Here is a 17,734-nt window from a genome sequence, read left to right as displayed (position 1 = left end):
TGTCTGCTATTTTATTTTTAAATGGCATGACATACAGGTTTACCTTTTTAAAAAAATAGACCATGTTTTATATATGGAATCTAAAAAAAAAATGGTTCTGAAGAACCTAGGGAGGGGCAGGACAGGAATAAAGACGCAGACATAGAGAATGGACTTGAGGACACGGGGAGGGGGAAGGGTAAGCTGGGACGAAATGAGAGAGTGGCGTGTACTTACATATGCTACCAAATGTAAAATAGATAGCTAGTGGGAAGCAGCCGCATAGCACAGGGAGATCAGCTTGGTGCTTTGTGACCACCTAGAGGGGTGGGATAGGGAGGGTGGGAGGGAGGGAGACGCAAGAGGAGGAGATATGGGGACATATGTATACGTACAGCTGATTCACTTTGTTATAAAGCAGAAACTAACACACCATTGTAAAGCAATTATACTCCAATAAAGATATTTTTAAAAATAATAAAATAGACCATGTTTTTCTCATTAATTTGAACTTTCCACATATAAATTATTCTAATTCTGGACTTTTTATTTTCCAGTGTTCTGTTTGATTATACATATGCTAATAATGCATTGTTTTAGTGACCATACACTTCCTAATTTGTTGTCTTTTCGTCTCGCACTTTTTTTTTTGTATACAGTTTAGAGTCGACTTATCAAGTTTCATTTTTAAAAATCTTACAGCAATTTTTGCTTGAGACTGCTTTGAACTGATAGGTTTGTTTCCACAAGGGCATTTCTATGCAGCCTCTCAAGGATACATTTTCTTTTCTTTTTTTTCTTAAATATTTGCTTATTTGGCTGCTCCAGGTCTTAGCTGCAGCATGTGGGATCTTTAGTTGTGGCGTGTGAACTCTTAGTTGTGGCATGTGGGATCTAGTTCTCTGACCAGGGATTGAACCTGGGCCCCATGCATTGGGAGCGTGGAGTCTTAGCCACTGGACCACCAGGGAAGTCCCAAGGATACCTTTTCTTTTCTCTTGATGAACAGAATTTTAATTTTATCCTCTCTGTTCACACAATTATAAATATGCTATTTTCATGTGTGCTAATGTTGTTTTCCTAATAATTTTTTGCTGCAGATCATAACGACACCAACCAAGGCTTATCAACTTTGGTCTCGATCAGTACCAAAATTAAGCCCTGAACTGGAGAGCTTTGGCTCTGCACTCACTCAGAATTCTAGCAGATTGGATAAGGATATCTTAAATGAGCCATTGCCACCTGAGATTAGTGAACAAGCTTTTGAAGCCATTTCTGAAGAGCACAGAATGGTGCAGGTACCTGTTTAGTATTAAAATCGTATATTTTTAAGGATGAGTGTGTAAAAATCCCTGTGTTAGAAATCAGCCTGCTCTTGTTCTTTTAATCTGCTTTGCAGTATTTAGCAAGTCAGTTTCCACTTTCCTTGAGCTTTGGTTCTCTCGTGTGTAAAAAGACCAGTTTGCTACTAGCTTCTAGTTCCAGAACTGGTTTACACGGCACAGTGTTGTATCTGCTAAAGAAGATTAAATAGTTGAAAGAATCTTGTGATCAAATTTTAGACAGCTTTTGGTATATTTGAAATAACATGTGAAGTTTGTTTATCTCAGAATTCAGTGATTTATTTTTTCTTTTAAGAAGTTTATGTACTGTCTAGTAAAACTTACAGGGAGCCACGTCACCCCAAATTCCAAAATTTTGCCCTTCCACGGGTATGGAGGCCTTTCTGGTGAAAGTCACTTCATATAGGCCTGAGAAAGTTTCTTAGAAGTCTCAAGATGGCTCTACGATTTAATCTATGATTTTAATTTTTATTACTTCTTTCCTTTGTGTTTGAAATTATCCACTTTGATGGGCCACAAGTATAATTCTGAAACATGAGAAATCGTTAGTGTAGTCTTTTGAAATGGTTTTCTGGCTCCAAACTGGCCTTTGATACCTTTGTCCATATGAGGTTTTGAGTTTTGTATTTTTAATGCAGAAGAAATTATGGAATGTTTAAGATGTCCATTAAAAGAATTTTTGACCACTGAAGTTCTTGTGTTGCAGGAACAAATGTGTGCCCTTCAAGTCAAGTTGGATGAAGAAGAGCATAAAAACCTAAAGCTTCAGCAGCACATTGACAAACTGGAACATCATTCTACTCAAATGCAGGAGGTGAGACCGTGAGCATTGCCTCAGAAAATATATGAAACAGATCCTCAAAGTAAGAGCATCCCAGGAAGGAAATGACTTTATGAAGCCTTGGTCAAGGTTTATTTGAGTTGTATTCTCTATTTTGTTACTTCACCTACTATAATGAGACACACATCCCTAGTCTGAATTTAAGACTAGATTTTAAAAACAGAAACAAGGTGATGATTTGGAGTGTGTCTTAACATGCTAGTATTTTTTTTCCAGTAAATTTATCTCTTTCCCAAAGCTTTTCTCATCGGAAAGAACTGATTGGACCAAACAGCAGCAAGGGTATCTCTCTCAGTTGAATGTCCTTGAAAAGCAGCTTCAAGACACTCAGACCAAGAATGACTGTGAGTCTGAACACTGGAAGCTTCCTAATCTGAATACTGTAACTCAGTATCTTTTTACTCATATGGATAAAATGTTGTCCCTGTGTTTTTGGTTGGTTGTTTCTGTTTGTTTGTTTTAAAGTAGACCAGATGAGTAATAGCAATATATTATAAAGGGTCATTTTTTCCAGGACTGCTCTCAAACAAATGATACAAATGTTTGCTTAAAGTTTTAATACTGCTTTGAAAACGAAGTGTCTTGAATTCATAAGATGAATGTTTTACTAGTGACAAAAAAGCATAAAATATATTTGTATATATTCATAGATGTGGGAATATCATTTAATTCCCAGTTTTTTCAGTTTCTTCTTTCATCAGAGTATTTGCAATAGCTTATGATAAAGCTAAGACAAAAAAGACAGCCGTTTCCTTTTCTTTGATCTAAAAAGTAACCTAATTTTAATTCCAGTTGGAGTTTCCTTAGAAGACCAGAGTGTTTAACCTATTTTGGAAAGTTCTGGTGCATCTCCAAGGGTTTTCAATAAGTAAGATTAGGTCACTTAAAATACGTTAAATCTCTTGTCTTTTTTTCTTATTCGAAGAGTTTTGATGCACATTCTGCAAGAGAAATGTAGAAAAATCAAATGACCTACATGTGAGGGACAGGTGTTAACTTTTTTTTTTTTGGTAGAAATATACCAAAAACCATGAGCAAGGGAGAGGAAGAAAATAGAAATCTCAGTGCTCCTAGATACCTCCCATTTAGTTGTTCAAAATTTTTACACTTAAAATGGTCTCTTCAACTTGTTTTTGCTGATTGTGTGAAGGGTACCTATCAAATTTATTTGCCTCCTTTGTAAAACATACATGTAAAGAAAAGTCTGTTAAGAGTTATTATGTGTTTGTTTGTTTGTTTTAGTTTTGAAAAGTGAGGTACATGACCTGCGAGTAGTTCTTCATTCTGCAGACAAGGAGCTGTCTTCGGTGAAACTGGAATATATTTCATTCAGAGAGAGTCAGGAGAAAGAACTCAACAGCCTTTCTGAAAGACACATGCATGTACAGCTTCAACTAGATAATGTCAGGTAGAGTTGTTCTGTTATTGTTTCAAGTTGCCTGATTGGCCTGTAACCCAGGACTACTTGAAGTACAAGTGCTATAAACCCAACTCAAACTAGTTTAAAAAACTAAGAGGTAATTTATTGGAAATTCCCTGGCTGTCCAGTGGTTAGGACTCTGTGCTTTCACTGCCGAGGGCCTGGGTTTGATCCCTGGTCAGGGAAATAAAATCCTGCAAGCCGCATTGTGCCCCCGTTTAAAAAAAAAAAAAAAAAGGTAGTTTATTGGCTCACGACATTGGGAAGCCCCAGAGGTGATTTTGGTTTCACGGACAAACTAGATTGAATCTCAAACAATATTGTCAGTGTGCATCCCCATCCCCCCCATCCCCCCCAGCTTCTCTCCCTCACTTCCTCTTTCACTCCCTCCCTCCCTTTCTCTCTGCTCTTCTTTCCTCTGTGTATTGCCCTTATTCTCTTCTACTGTTGAGGACCTTGCTCTATGTGATGGGGAACAGATTGCCCCAGACAGCTCCATCTTCTGTCTCCTGGCATAACAATCCCTGTGAAGAAATTCTCTCTCCCCATTGCCGTATATCAATCCCAGAGAAAACTGGTATTGTTCTTGCTTGAGTCATCTGCTTACTTTTGGATCAATCACTTGCCAAGTGTTGGCCCAACAGAGGTGATGTGTCTGTTTCCTCTCCAGCGGGAAAGGTGTGCTCTTACTAGAACGGACAGTACAAGGTAGACCAAATCTGTAGTTGCCACCCTTGTCCACAGTAACTCCAGAGGCTGGCTAGTTAGTCAAGTGCTGGTAATCTTGAAACAAAGTAATCTAAGATGTAAATTGTTTGTTTTTTTTTCCTCACTAATTTCAACCTTTTGTAAAACGTAACTTAAAACCATCTTGTGGTTTTGATGCTATTTCCCAAGTCTATGGTAGTAATTTAATAATGGACATTTTGATTGTGATACCGTGAGTGTGATATGAGTGTGACTGCTTACTCTAGAAAAGCTGCTAATAGACAACCTTGAATTTAGTTTTTATAGACATTGCAAAGACTAAAACCTGTAAGCCTTGAGTGTTTTTTGAATATGCAACAAGGAATTAAAAATAGAGGAAGAAAACTTGAGGTCTGCACGTCTCCATAGACATGTTTTTGTTGGGCCTGCCCAGTATGGTTTTTGAAAACAATTTAGCATAAAATTTTTTAAATTGAGAACTTCCTAATAAAGATCCATATTTCAGCATCCTCTTAAAAATCCGACAAGTTGGTGGCACTGGGCCCACATTCTTGTATGGCAGCCATCCTTTAGAGAGGGGCCTGTGCTAAGTCAGCACAGCCTGCACTCCCCGGCACCGTTTCCCCAGCACCAAGACTGCTGGTCAATGGCTATTTGTCATCACAGGTGCACTGTTGTTTTTTCTTACACCTGGTATTAGTTTTTTTTTTTTTTTTTTCTGGTATTAGTTTTTAACATCCGAATCACTAAATCTTATCTTGGCTCTGTCGTAAACTAATTTTGTGTGATTTTTTTGCACTCAACGTGACGTACATTGAGTATATCTCTTACTGGGTTGCTTAAACTGTCATGGCTCTCAAAGGTTAAGACCTCTAAGTGAAACCACCCAACCGCTGTGTATTTCTTGAACTATTTTACCTGCTTTATATATACAGTTTGTATCGTAAATCATATGTTCTCCCTCCCTACCATGTATTGTCTGTAGATCTATCTTTAGCAACTGATTTATCTTACTTCGTAATTTGCCACTTCTGCTCTGCATGGAGTTAGTGAAGCCAGATAGATCCAGGTCTCATAGGCCTCTGTGTACAAGCTGGGACATCTGTTTTGGGTGGTCCAGAGGTCATGTTTACTAGTTTTTGGATGAACTCTGTTTGGGCATGTTACAGTATGTTGCTAAGTAGAATAAGAGGGTGAAAACCTAAAAAGCAATAAGTAATAATCATGTGACTTAAAAGATAGTTCTATCCTAAAGGAGTTTATTCTCTTGCTCAGATCAAAGCCATATTTGCCATCTTGAAAAACCTTCCTAGAGTCGGGAGAATAGGTGTTGAGTCTATAGAGTTCAGCTATCAGCAAAATTAAATCAATGGGCAGTCTTTAGTTTACATGAGGGTTAGGTCTGGAACCCCCTAAATGAGTCTCATCACCCAAAATTGCCAATCAATTAAGCATGTCTGGTTGAAATCATGGGAGAAAGAATGAAGAAGTAAATGGCTGCAGGCTAACATGCCCAACCTGTCTTTTCCATCCCCATCACACTAATATTCATGCATCACATCATAATGACCATTTCACAGAAGTCCGTGAGGAGCTTTACATCAGTCTAGCCTTCTGTAAGTTGGAAATGGCCTGTAGATGGGATAAAGTGAACTGCAGATAAATCTGACTAGCAGAACTACATTTAATGTCTATATTTACATTTGTAAAAATGTTTTCCTGTTAAAGATTAGAAAATGAAAAGCTTCTTGAGAGCAAAACCTGCCTACAGGATTCCTATGACAACTTACAAGAAGTAATGAAGTTTGAAATTGACCAACTTTCAAAAAACCTCCAAAACTGCAAAAAAGAAAATGAGACTCTGAAATCTGATCTGAATGTAAGTTAAGAAGGATATTGGTTATTGATGAACTTGTTCTGGATGTGTGACTGTTTGACCTCTTCCTAACTTCTGTACTGGCCCATTGTGCCTGCCACGTAGAAGGTACTCCATGTGTTTGTTGACTGCACCTTAAAATCTAATATAACATTGTCTTTTAGAATTTGATGGAGCTTTTTGAGGCAGAGAAAGAACGCAATAACAAATTATTATTACAATTTGAAGAAGATAAAGAAAACAGTTCTAAGTGAGTGCTATTTATCTTTTCCGTAGTTGACTAAAATATCATTTACTACCACATTCTTTACTTGCGGGTTTTCTTTTTTTTTTTAATTGCTAATAGCCTGTTAAGTTTTTTTTTTAAGCATTCCAAAAGGAATATCAGGTTTTTTTGTATAAATGGCTATGTAGAGAAACTTAATTTTTCAAAACATTTAATAATTAGCTACAGTACTTTTTAAATGAATAGCAGTTGGTGGTGATCAGAACTCGGGACCTTCTGTAAATAAATCACAGTATTTATTATTGAAAGGTGGGGACTGATTTATTTCTATCTCTACTATTTGATTTCTCTGCTCTTTTTTTCTTCTGGTCCCTTATATGAACACCATTGTCTTTCTTTCCTCTCTCCAAATTCTTTTCCTTGGTGATCTCTCTCAGTCTCTTCGTTCCAGCCAACAGGAGGATTATTACTCTAATAAGAAGAATTTGTATTAGTGTATTCAGCAGATACTTGTAGAGTTCTTACCATGAGACAGATTCTCTTCTAGTCCCTGCTATATACTGGTGACTCCATCTAATTGGGAAAGACAGTTAACATTTAGTCGCTCATTCAAACGCTTAGTGATATCCAGCAAGCCAGGCACTGTTCTGGTAAATGCCAGGACATTTAGAGGTAAGACAGTGAACAAAATAGCCCTGTCCTTTTGAGGTTCACATTGTAGCACAGAGAGATGGGTAATAAGTAAGTAGTATATATTATGTTAGAGAGTCCTAAGTACTCTGGAGAAAAATAAACTGTCCTGGCACAAAACTGGGTTTTTGTTAAATAACTGTTGAAGAAACTGGTTCAAATGTCTGATCCTACTGGAATACAATTCCTAACACCAAGTATGTGTCTAATAAAGTTCAGTTGCATTGCATTGAATCTCTTCTGTACGAATGGACTCAGTTCCTGTTTCCATTGAATGAGTCATGAGTAAAAGATAGTTCTTCTTTTCCAGAGAAATCTTAGAAGTTCTTGAAGCTGTACGTCAGGAGAAACAGAAGGAGATGGCCAAGTGTGAGCAGCAGGTAAAAATGTGCTATACTCTCACTCTGAAATTTGAGGTTTATAACTTTTATTCCTGATGTCCAAAGAGATTTGTTATAAAAACTGTTTCAGCTTTCAGATGTTGAAAATTTATAATAAAAAGATGGAATTTTTGGTTGGTTGTATTATTTTCAACTCTTGTTTTTCTAACTCCCAGATGGCTATAATCATAATTTGTTGGTGGTTTCCTGATAGAGACCACAAAATCATTCTCGTTTAACCCAACTTTTTATTTTCAAATATTACTCCTTAGTATACACTGTTTAATATGAAAAGCAGATTTCAACTCCTTTTATGCTTTTTCAAATACATGTGTGTGGTTAACTTTGTGATTTAATTCTTTTTCTAAAAACATTGATTTTTCCCCATAGATGGCAAAAGTACAGAAACTAGAAGAGAGTTTGTGTGCTACCGAAAAAGTAATCAGTTCTCTGGAGAAGTCTAGAGATGCTGACAAGGTAGGTAGAGGTTGAGGCTATAGCCCCCTGCATATTCCTTATAAACGCTGCCTTCACATTCCAGTCTCCTGCTCCCAGGGTTAGCTAGCATTTCTGTATGCACTTAGGCCTTGCTCATCTTCCAAGGTTGCTAGAGAATGAAGTCTTTAAGTTAATTTTCCTCATAACTTCAACCCAAACTGTTCTATCACTCTTGATGGCAGTGTTTCTAAAACACATCCCTGCCCCCTTTAACTAGGATGCCGTCAGTGCGACCTTTTCTCATTGATTGTGAGTGCCACGATACAAATTCTCAAATCCCTGGTGTTGGCTTTAACTAGAATAATGAACATTAATATGTATGTCTGAACATAAAATTAGGTGTACATTCCTTATATGTCTAGCTCTTATTCATTCATGAAACCAAAGCAAATGATTAACTAAAATATTAGAAAACCAATAAAATATAAATTGGTAATATTAATAATGTAATGTGACACATGGTATTTTGCTAAAATAAAATTGACTTCTATTGTCATTTGGAAAGATAAATGATTTATCATTAAAAAAAGATCTCCTTGCTGTCATTGGGTATGAAGATATTGTTTCTGTCCTTGTCAGGAAGTTGTAGCTGACCTCATGAGCCAGATCCAGGAGCTAAGAACCTCAGTCTCTGAGAAAACAGAAACCATAGACACCCTGAGGCAAGAACTGAAGGACATCAATGTAAGTTCTGTCGCCAAAAAGATATGAAATTTGAGCAGGAGGCACAGTTCACAGACTCAAGTGGTTAACCAATGCCCCACAAAAAAAAGGGTTCTGTGGTCACCCACGTTTGAAAATATGTAGTAGTGAAAGCTCAGCAGGCTTGGGTATCTGCAGAACCCACAGGGCCTTTAATATGCTGACGTGTGTGCTGTGTGCATCTCGGGAAGGCAGAGTTGGCTGCAGCATTTCTCAGATCTCACTGACCTGGGAACAGTGCTCTCTGCGCACATTTGGGAATTGCTGATCCAAATCAGATCAGAAACAGACTGGCTGCTGCCTCTGATGGTTAAGGGTATGTGGTGTTCCTTAATTGCTTCAAGAAAAAAAATAGCACATTTTAGTTAAGTTCAGAGACATCAGTGATTTAGAAAGTGAGTTTGTTTCCCCATTATTGGACTTCATCATTTCCTAAAGTAACTACTTACTCTTCCTGCATATAAATGGTGAATGCTTCCTCCATCCCTTGGGTCAAGGTAGTTTTTTGTTAATGTTCGTCATTCCTGTGCTCCAAAGGGAGCTTGCCGCACTCCACTGATTTCTGATAAAGATGACAAAACCAGATGTTTTTTCACTGATACCTGTGGGACTTTTCCACTTCTTCTTGCCATTCATCCATTAACTCTTCCACTCCTTCATTCAACAAGTGGTTATTGAATTTATTTGTGTTGATCTGGTCATCACCTTGGAACTCAGACTCATTCTTCAGTTATTATAATCTAAAAATAAACTGATAATAAAGCAGACAGATCTTGTATCATCATTTTCTTTTCTGTAGGGCAAATATAATTCTGCTTTGGTTGACAAAGAAGAGAGCAAAGCATTGATTAAGAGACAGGAAGTGGACATTCTGGATCTGAAAGAATCCCTTAGACTGAGAATACTCTCCGAGGACATAGAGGTAGATGTTAACACATCATCACCCTTTTTGGTTTATTACTTGTCAGTATGTTTCTGTGTGTTATTAATGAATAAATAGAAGACTTTTAAAAAGGAGTAAGTCATAATTTGAGCCACTTTCCCTAAGGTAGTTAGGCAACTGATAGATAATACTAAGATTGTTATATTTTGTTTAGTTGATTTATTTTCATTCATTTGTGCTAACACCATGCTAAGTTCCTGTAACTCACCCTCTTCTGAAAAGGAAGCAGAGTGGAAACTGCATTTACTTGGATGCAGTGGTAGCAGCAGGGAGCAAAGAAAGGGCTGGTTAACCACAAAATTGCTTCTTGTGTTTTAGCTAAAATAAGTTTTAATTATCTTGTTGTTGATGTAAATGTATCTTTTAAAAAATTAAGCAGTACTGTCGTGTGGTTCAAAATTCAAAATATATAAAGCAATATACATTCCCTCTTGTATATCCTTCCAGAGATATTTCTGGCTAATCCTATATACCTTGAGTTTTTTCACACAGATGGTAACCCACTGTGTATACTGCTCTGAACCTGCTTTAGAAATAGTTTTCTTGCTATCCATGAAACAAATTCAACAAATATTTATTGAACCCACCTGCTATACAACCTGTACCTGTTTGTCATTTGGGAATGGAAGAATGATTGAAACACAGTTACTTACCTTGAGGCATGCAATCTAGCTTAAGAGATAGATGTATTATGATGTAGCAAATGACTTGGGAGCACAGAAAAGGGAGGGAGAGGAGCAGTTATGCCTGGAGAATTCCAAAGAGCTTCCCGGAGAAGATAGTACTAGTATAAGACTTTGCTAGGGAGGGAAGCCTGGCACCTGTGAATGTTTGTGGAGCATCCTCATAAAGGGGAACAGTTGGGTGTGACTGACTTGAGGTGGTTGGCTTTTTGGACAGCCCAACAATAATCTAGATATGAGAATTAGATGCATATAATAGTGAAAAATTCAAATCAACTGAAATATTTAGTGAAGGGTTAAATGGTGGTGCATCCATAAGATGAAATAGAGCCCACTCAATGAAAATGGTATAATAAAAGAGTAAGTATATGTGGAGATGTTTGTGATCTATCAGGTACATGTGTGCAATACACATATTGTATCTATGACATATATAATACTGCATGTTTAATGTATATGTAATGTACACTATTATATATATCTGTGCACATATACATGCACATTTGGAAAGTTAGGGGGAATAGATTCTGCTCTAATTTGGTAGAGATTACATACACTGTGTACATAGGAATTATGTATGCAACCTATAGGACTTCTAATTCTCTCTGCCACTTTCCATCAAGCTACTCCCCTGAAAATCTGATGGCCTATGACACTGTATCACAGTCTGGTGAACTGGCCAGCCCCTCCCCAATTAGCTGAGGGGTACTCATCTTTACAACTGTTTACCTTCCCGTGTATAATGGACTAGAATCTATTGGTGAGACAACAGGTAAACTAGAGACCCATGCCTGGAGTCCTCCCAAGGAAGGAGAGATCAGCTGTAAGAGATTACCTGGGGTTGAGGGGAGAGGGGAACAGAGGGCAGTTAGACCTCAACTGGGATACTTATATGAATTTACTGTAGTATTTGTCTCTGGACCTCATGACTTAAGTATTAACTGCTTGGTTTGTCTTGGAATGGATTAGCATACAAGCAAAAAAAAAAAAAAAAGATTCTCACTTGAAACTTTCTTAACGTTTTAAAAATCATACATAGTAATGATTTTCAAATCGATATTGGAGCACCACAATTAAAGAGAGTCTTCCCCTGTGGGGATTGTCCCCTAACAGAGGGACATGCTCTGTGAGGACCTGGCTCACGCCACTGAGCAGCTGAACATGCTCACCGAGGCCTCGAAAAAGCACTCGGGGCTTCTGCAGTCGGCCCAGGAGGAGCTGACCAGGAAGGACGCCCTCATCCAGGAGCTTCAGCATGAGGTGAGATGTAGGGTGATCGTCGCTCAGGATGGGCTTTGGGGGTTGGGGGAGCAGGACTGTGTGGCGGTTGAGCTCATGAGGTCCCTGCCTCGGCTAATTCTCTACATTCAGAAAGGTGGGCTAGCAGGGCGAGTAGGTAGTGGGGCAGCAGCGCTGTCGACTCTTAACAACCTGGTTGCTTCTGTGTGTTCAGACTTGGTGGCTGTCTTCCTGCCCACCCTCTGCCCTTGACACGTGCCAGCAAGTTCTAACCACTGTGGCAAAGGTTATGCCTTTGTTTTTTTTTAAATTTAAATTTTTATTTTTGGCTGTGTTGGGTCTTCGTTGCTGCTCATGGGCTTCTCTAGTTGCGGCGAGTGGGGGCTACTCTTCGTTGCGGAGCACAGGCTCTAAGCGCTTGGGCTTCAGTAGTTGAAGCACATGGGCAGAGTAGTTGCGGCACGTGGGCTCTAGGGCATGCGGGCTCAATAGTTGTGGCTTGCAGGCTCTAGAGCACAGCCTCGTAGTTGTGGTGCACAGGCTTAGTTGCTCCGTGGCACGTGGGATATTCCTGGACCAGGGCTCAAACCCGTGTCCCCTGCATTGGCAGGCGGATTCTTAACCATTGCGCCACGAGGGAAGTCCCATAGCTGACTTTTGTCCTCTTTTTTGGCTGGTGTAGTTTTATAATATATTTTGTAACTTTCCTCAAATGACCCTTTGATTACTTGTGAAACTTAAAAAAGAAGTTTCTTTTAAAGTGTAAATAAATTTGTGAGAGAAATGTCAAATTATCAATCAAGCCCTGGAAAAATAATGGAAGAAGTCCATTTCTGCATGCCTTGGGAGGATTGTCTGTTCTAATCGGACCATGTACCTGTATTATTTTCTAACTTATAATCTTATATCTGTTCAATTTCCCCAGCTAAACCAAAAGAAAGAGGAAGTAGAACAGAAGAAGAATGAATATAACTTCAAAATGAGGCAACTAGAGCATGTGATGGATTCTGCTGCCAAGTATCCCCAGGTACTTTACATAAGAAAGAGTGCATTTCAGGAGGAATAAGCAACTTTGTGAGCGATGCAAGTTGGAAATTGCTAAGACTAGCTTTGTCTTTACAGAAAAAGATTTTCACTAACAGCTTTTCTGCTTTTTTTGATAAAAAGGTACCAGTGTTTTATTTGTTTTACTTGGACAAGAATTAGAATAGCGAGCTGTATACGTAGCCTGTGTATTTTCTACGTGCTTGGCAAGTATATTTACAATGAAATCTTTATAACCACTCAATCAGGTATCTGGATGAAATTTGATTTTATTTTAGAGCCCTAAAACACCACCACACTTTCAAACACATTTGGCGAAACTCCTGGAAACTCAAGAACAAGAGATAGAAGATGGGAGAGCCTCCAAGATTTCTTTGCAACACCTTATAACAAAGCTAAATGAAGACAGAGAAGTCAAAAATGCTGAAATCCTCAGAATAAAGGTAACTGGGTAATTTTTTTCAATGAATTTAATGTTTCAAAATAAGCAGTATCTTTCATGGTGACTGAGGATCCAAAATTCAAAAGGGACAGAACTCCAGGGTAGATGGAGAAAAGTCTTCCTCTCACCCCTGACTCCAAGCTGCCTAGTTTGCTGTCCCTGTAGGCTTCAGGTGTAGCTAGTTTCTTATTTATCTTCTGAGAACTTTTCAGCAGCACCTATAACCAGGCACGTATTTGTTTTTCATGCTATGGTGTCATATCATACAGGCTGCACTAACTACTCTCATGACAGTGCTGTCCAACTTTTAGATTTTTGCCAATTTAATAGCTGAAGCACGTCATCTCATTGTATTTTTAAATTTGTATTTTTCTTATTAGGAGTCAGATTGAGCATCTTTTGGTTTTTTGTGTCTATGAACTATATCCTTCACCCATTTTTCTGTTGTTGGACTTTTTCTTAATGAGGTACAAGCATTCTTTATATGTTAGAGAGATTTGCTTTTGTCTGTTTCTCTTGTTTGCCATTTCTTTCAACTTCCTTCTAGTGTTTTTCGCCCCGTACTTGGGGGGTATGGTTTTTGTGTGTGGGAGAGTATATTTAGGGTGGTGTTGGGGTGGGAAGTGCGTGGAGAAGCGCCTGGGTAGGTGTAGTGTGGGCGCAGAAGGGCGTGTAGGGAGGATGCGATGCCCCATAGCAGATAGTCTGTGACCTCATGGCTCTGCAGTGAGTTTTTGTTTAGGAACAAAATTAGCCTACTGTGTAGGAAGACAGTATCACTCTTAAGCTTTGTTTCTCATAGAGGGGATCATTCCTGGCTTTTTTATTCAGGGCGGCTCTCAGTATGCTGCTATCTCAGGAATGTGGCATGATCTTGGTACTTAGAAGAAATTGGATCAGGTTAAAAGAAATCAAACAATAAATAAGCAGAAGTAAATCAAAAAGTTCACTCCTTGCAGACGAGTATTTATTTCGTCTGGGTGGTTATGCTCATGATTTTCAAGTCAGAATCCAATTAAGTATTTTGAGGCTGTGGCACATCAATTTTTAAAAATTAGAATCTAATAAATAGAATCAAATAGAACATTTACCAAAGTAGTAGATGCTTTTGTTCATCTTTTCTCATAAAGGAATTTTAATGAATTAAGGTTTGTTTGGGGTTTTTTTGGCCGTGCTGCCTGGCATATGGGATCCTAGTTCCCCAACCAGGGATCGAACCCGTGCCCCCTGCAGTGGAAATGCAGAGTCTTAACCGCTGGACTGCCAGGGAAGTCCAAATTATGTGATATTGATAAGAGACTATGTTTAAGACAATGGGGGTATGAAAATTAATCACATTCGGAGCCCCTGAGAGCTTCTCATAGTCTACTTTTTCTCCAGTGATACCCAGAGCAGTGTTCAGTGTGTGGAGGGAGCTTAAAAGAGGAATACCTGTCTCATCACGGCCTGGGGAGCAAAATAATGCCTACTATAAGGTGTTTTCTGAAAAGACCTGATTTGATGTTATTAGGAGCAGTTGTGTGAAATGGAAAACCTACGCCTGGAAGCCGAGCAGTTAAGAGAGAAAAACTGGCTCCTGCAAGGTCAGCTGGATGATATTAAAAGACAAAAGGACAACAGGTGAGAAAGAGCCACGAGCAGTCTGTGAGCTAAATCTTGGCCTGCCTGGGGATAGTTGAGTGAATGAGGTCAGCATAGGTTTCACAGCATGTGTGATGCTTCTTGCTGATCCAGGAGCCGCTCCAGGGGTTGCTTCTCAATGAGGTCTGATGAGGGGGTTGTTTTACCAGAGAGGGAAAATAAGGTCATCACCATCTTGCCCACTCTGTTAACTTTTGTATTGCTATAGAGCTATTGAAATGAATTTCAAACACGTGAAATACTTGAACCAAACTGTCTACTTGTATTTGAAAGGGGTGAGTCGGGAGCAAATATGTCAACAAGACAAGGCTCAAGGTTCTGCCAGCAGAAAAAGGGAGAATTTTCTTGGTTTTGCTTCTTGGCTTCTGGTGAAGGGCACGTTCCTAGGAGAAGCTGTACAGGGGGGCGTTCTGTTAGGTCTCTGTGTGTGTGTGTAGGGGGGGTGTGGGTGTGGATGTGGATGTGTGTGTGTGGGTGTGTGTTTGTGTGTGTGTGTGGTGTGTGTTTTGGCCTTAACTCAGTCTTCTAGTTGTATCTGATAACGGCACAGCGTCTTGTCAAGGGCAACCGCACCCAGGTTATATCGTGTCTCTGACACTTGAAAGTTGTGTGACTTTGGACACATCTTTAAACCTCTTAGTGCCTCAGTTTCCTTAGCAATAAAGTGAGGGAGATGACACCTCTTATACAAGGTGTTTTAAAGACCAAAGATAACGTGTGTAAAGTGCTCGTTACAGTGCTTAGGAGAGGGGAGCCACTCGATAGATGGTGGCTGTTAAGTAGACACGGTAGATTTATGATCCCACCCCTGAGTGAGGGATGGAGATGAGGGTGGTCTATGAGACTACGCAGGAAGTTGAGGTTTGTCAAAGGGAGTCTGTATTGGGGATGGAAGCCCTTTGTGAATTCAGCATCCCAGGTTAGGGGTGTCTGCTTCTGCTGCTGTTGTCAGAAGATCTTAACAGGCGCTTCCTACTCCCGCTGCTCCCCATCCCTGTCCAGAAGCAGCCCTGACGTGCACTGTCCAAACCTAAGTGAGACAATGGATATTTGAGGTTGGTGATGGTGGCTGTGCTAACAACCTATTCCTAAATGTTTCTTTGCTGGGTTGCAGGGTGCAGGGGGATCTTAGTTCCCTGACCAAGGACTGAACTTGAGCGCTCGGCAGTGAAAGCTCAGAGTCCTAACAACTGGACTGCCAGGAAATTCCCCTAAATGGTTCCTTTCAAGTTTTAGTGAGCATAGGAGGTGCTCATTTTATTAAGCATCCTCTTGTAGGGATTTCACTTCCCCTTCTGGGTGATTTTGATGCAGGTAGTCCACAGTCTGCTCACCTAGTTTCCATATGCTCCACCCCCATGTCCAGGCATATTAAAGAAAAGCATTGTACCTTTTATCAAGAGTTAGTTTGAGCATGGAACTTAGAACGTTACCAGATCATGTATAAAACCACAATTTAAAATACTTTATTTCATAACCTTATGTCCCATTTGTGAGGAGCCATACAGAACCTTCTTCATGAAAGATTAGAATAGAAGAAAATTATAGCCCAGGGGTCAGCCTGTTTGGTAACTGAAGTTTCATTGGAGCAGTCCAGTTCTTTCATATAAATATCACAGTGGCTGCCTTTGCATTACAGCAGCCCAGTTGCATAGCTGTGCCGGAGACCTTATGGCTCCCAAAACCTATGTCTGGTTCTTGACAGAAAAAGTTACCCACCCCCCCCAGATTAGACAACAGAAAACACATCTGCCCTAATGTTTTGGGGTGTTTTCCTCACTACCATTTTTAGCTAGGCTGTCAGATTCATTAAGTGGAAGAAACTAATGTAGCTTCTGTTTTCCTTCAAGGAATGATCCTTTACTCACCAGTGAGAGAGAGATTTCTAGAGAAGCCAGAGGCCTTCAGGCAGGTTCTCCTAGGGGGGTTGTCTCCTGATCCAGGGGCTGCCCACAGAAACTCAATTTATTATCCAACCTGGTCAGGCTCACAGAGATGGCCTCACATTAATCAAATTCACATGATACTGATGTATAGTCCAGAATGTAATTTTCTTTGTACAGAGGAGTGTTTCTTTTCCATGACGGGATTTATGTCTGGTGCTCAGAGAATCCCCTTCTTGGTGTCAGCATGTATGGGAAGCCCGAGTGGCATCAGAAAATCTCCAGCTGACTATGATATCCAATGCAGGGAATTCCCTGGTGACCGGGGGCACGGGTTTGATCCCTGGTTGGGGAACTAAGATTCCGCACGCTGCGTATCGTGGCCAAAAATAATAAATCAAAAGGGCTACAGCAGCCCCAGACCTGAAATCCAAAGCAAAGAGGGGGCATCAGAGGCTCCACAGGACAGGACAGTGTGAGGGGCCCTCCCCACCCCCATGTGTGTCCTGTGTTTCCCCCACCATCCCGACCCAGCCAACCACATTCATGCCAGGCACCTGGACTGTCCTTTCAGCCCCATTTTGTTCACATAGGATCTTCAGATGGTATCGCTCTAAGTTAATACTTTATTCTCAACCAAACCCTGTAATTAGATTTCCCAGCTTTGCTCATCTCACTTTTGTATGGAAGGAATCCCGAATGCTGGGGAGATACCTTATTTCATCTTCATGTGTTGATCACGCTTATTGACTGTGCTAACTTGACCTAATCACCATAGAATTAGCTCTTCTTTGCACATTTTGGCATTGCTGCGTGTAATAGATACAAAATCGGTACTTGAATATGTTTGACACTTTTCCCATCCTCCCTTCCTAATCTAACGCAGTGAACAGAATCATTCAGACACACAGCAGCTGAAGAGTGAACAAGAAGAAATCAAAGAAAGACTTGCTAAAGTATGATTTTTTTTTACATAATAGTTTTTTTCTTGTGTGAAAAATGCTTTTATAGTTAGCATTTATGGTTATATATTTTAGAAACCATTTTATTATTGAAATTTTGTCTTTTTGTATTCCTGTTAAGTTTGATATTTACCATCAGTATTTAGCTATAGCTGAGAATTAAGAGTGAGTTAGTCTTCATGCCTAGACAGTAAGCCTACTGCTCACACAGAATTCTCCATTTAGAAGCAAGTA

The 17,734-nt window shown here is 39.6% G+C and overlaps 1 protein-coding gene across 3 annotated transcripts in view; it reads left to right on the top strand.

Moving 5' to 3' along the window:
* The window catches only part of KIF15 (kinesin family member 15), a 77,358-nt gene that overhangs the window by 50,085 nt on the left and 9,539 nt on the right, over window positions 1-17,734 (top strand). For all 3 annotated transcript variants that reach the window (XM_027088277.1, XM_027088276.1, XM_027088278.1), the window contains exons 17-31: window positions 1,080-1,277; window positions 2,029-2,136; window positions 2,402-2,507; window positions 3,406-3,571; window positions 6,020-6,170; window positions 6,332-6,417; window positions 7,394-7,463; window positions 7,854-7,940; window positions 8,541-8,645; window positions 9,463-9,585; window positions 11,403-11,549; window positions 12,454-12,555; window positions 12,851-13,015; window positions 14,525-14,634; window positions 17,425-17,494. In XM_027088277.1, the coding sequence (XP_026944078.1) occupies window positions 1,080-1,277; window positions 2,029-2,136; window positions 2,402-2,507; window positions 3,406-3,571; window positions 6,020-6,170; window positions 6,332-6,417; window positions 7,394-7,463; window positions 7,854-7,940; window positions 8,541-8,645; window positions 9,463-9,585; window positions 11,403-11,549; window positions 12,454-12,555; window positions 12,851-13,015; window positions 14,525-14,634; window positions 17,425-17,494 (1,794 nt within the window). The remainder of the gene's footprint in view (window positions 1-1,079; window positions 1,278-2,028; window positions 2,137-2,401; window positions 2,508-3,405; window positions 3,572-6,019; window positions 6,171-6,331; window positions 6,418-7,393; window positions 7,464-7,853; window positions 7,941-8,540; window positions 8,646-9,462; window positions 9,586-11,402; window positions 11,550-12,453; window positions 12,556-12,850; window positions 13,016-14,524; window positions 14,635-17,424; window positions 17,495-17,734) is intronic.

Source organism: Aethalodelphis obliquidens, unplaced genomic scaffold (genome assembly GCF_003676395.1).
Source record: "Aethalodelphis obliquidens isolate GAN/ISIS:26980383/991018 unplaced genomic scaffold, ASM367639v1 scaffold62, whole genome shotgun sequence".
Lineage (NCBI taxonomy): Eukaryota > Metazoa > Chordata > Mammalia > Artiodactyla > Delphinidae > Aethalodelphis > Aethalodelphis obliquidens.
This window is presented reverse-complemented; position numbering and strand designations above follow the sequence as displayed.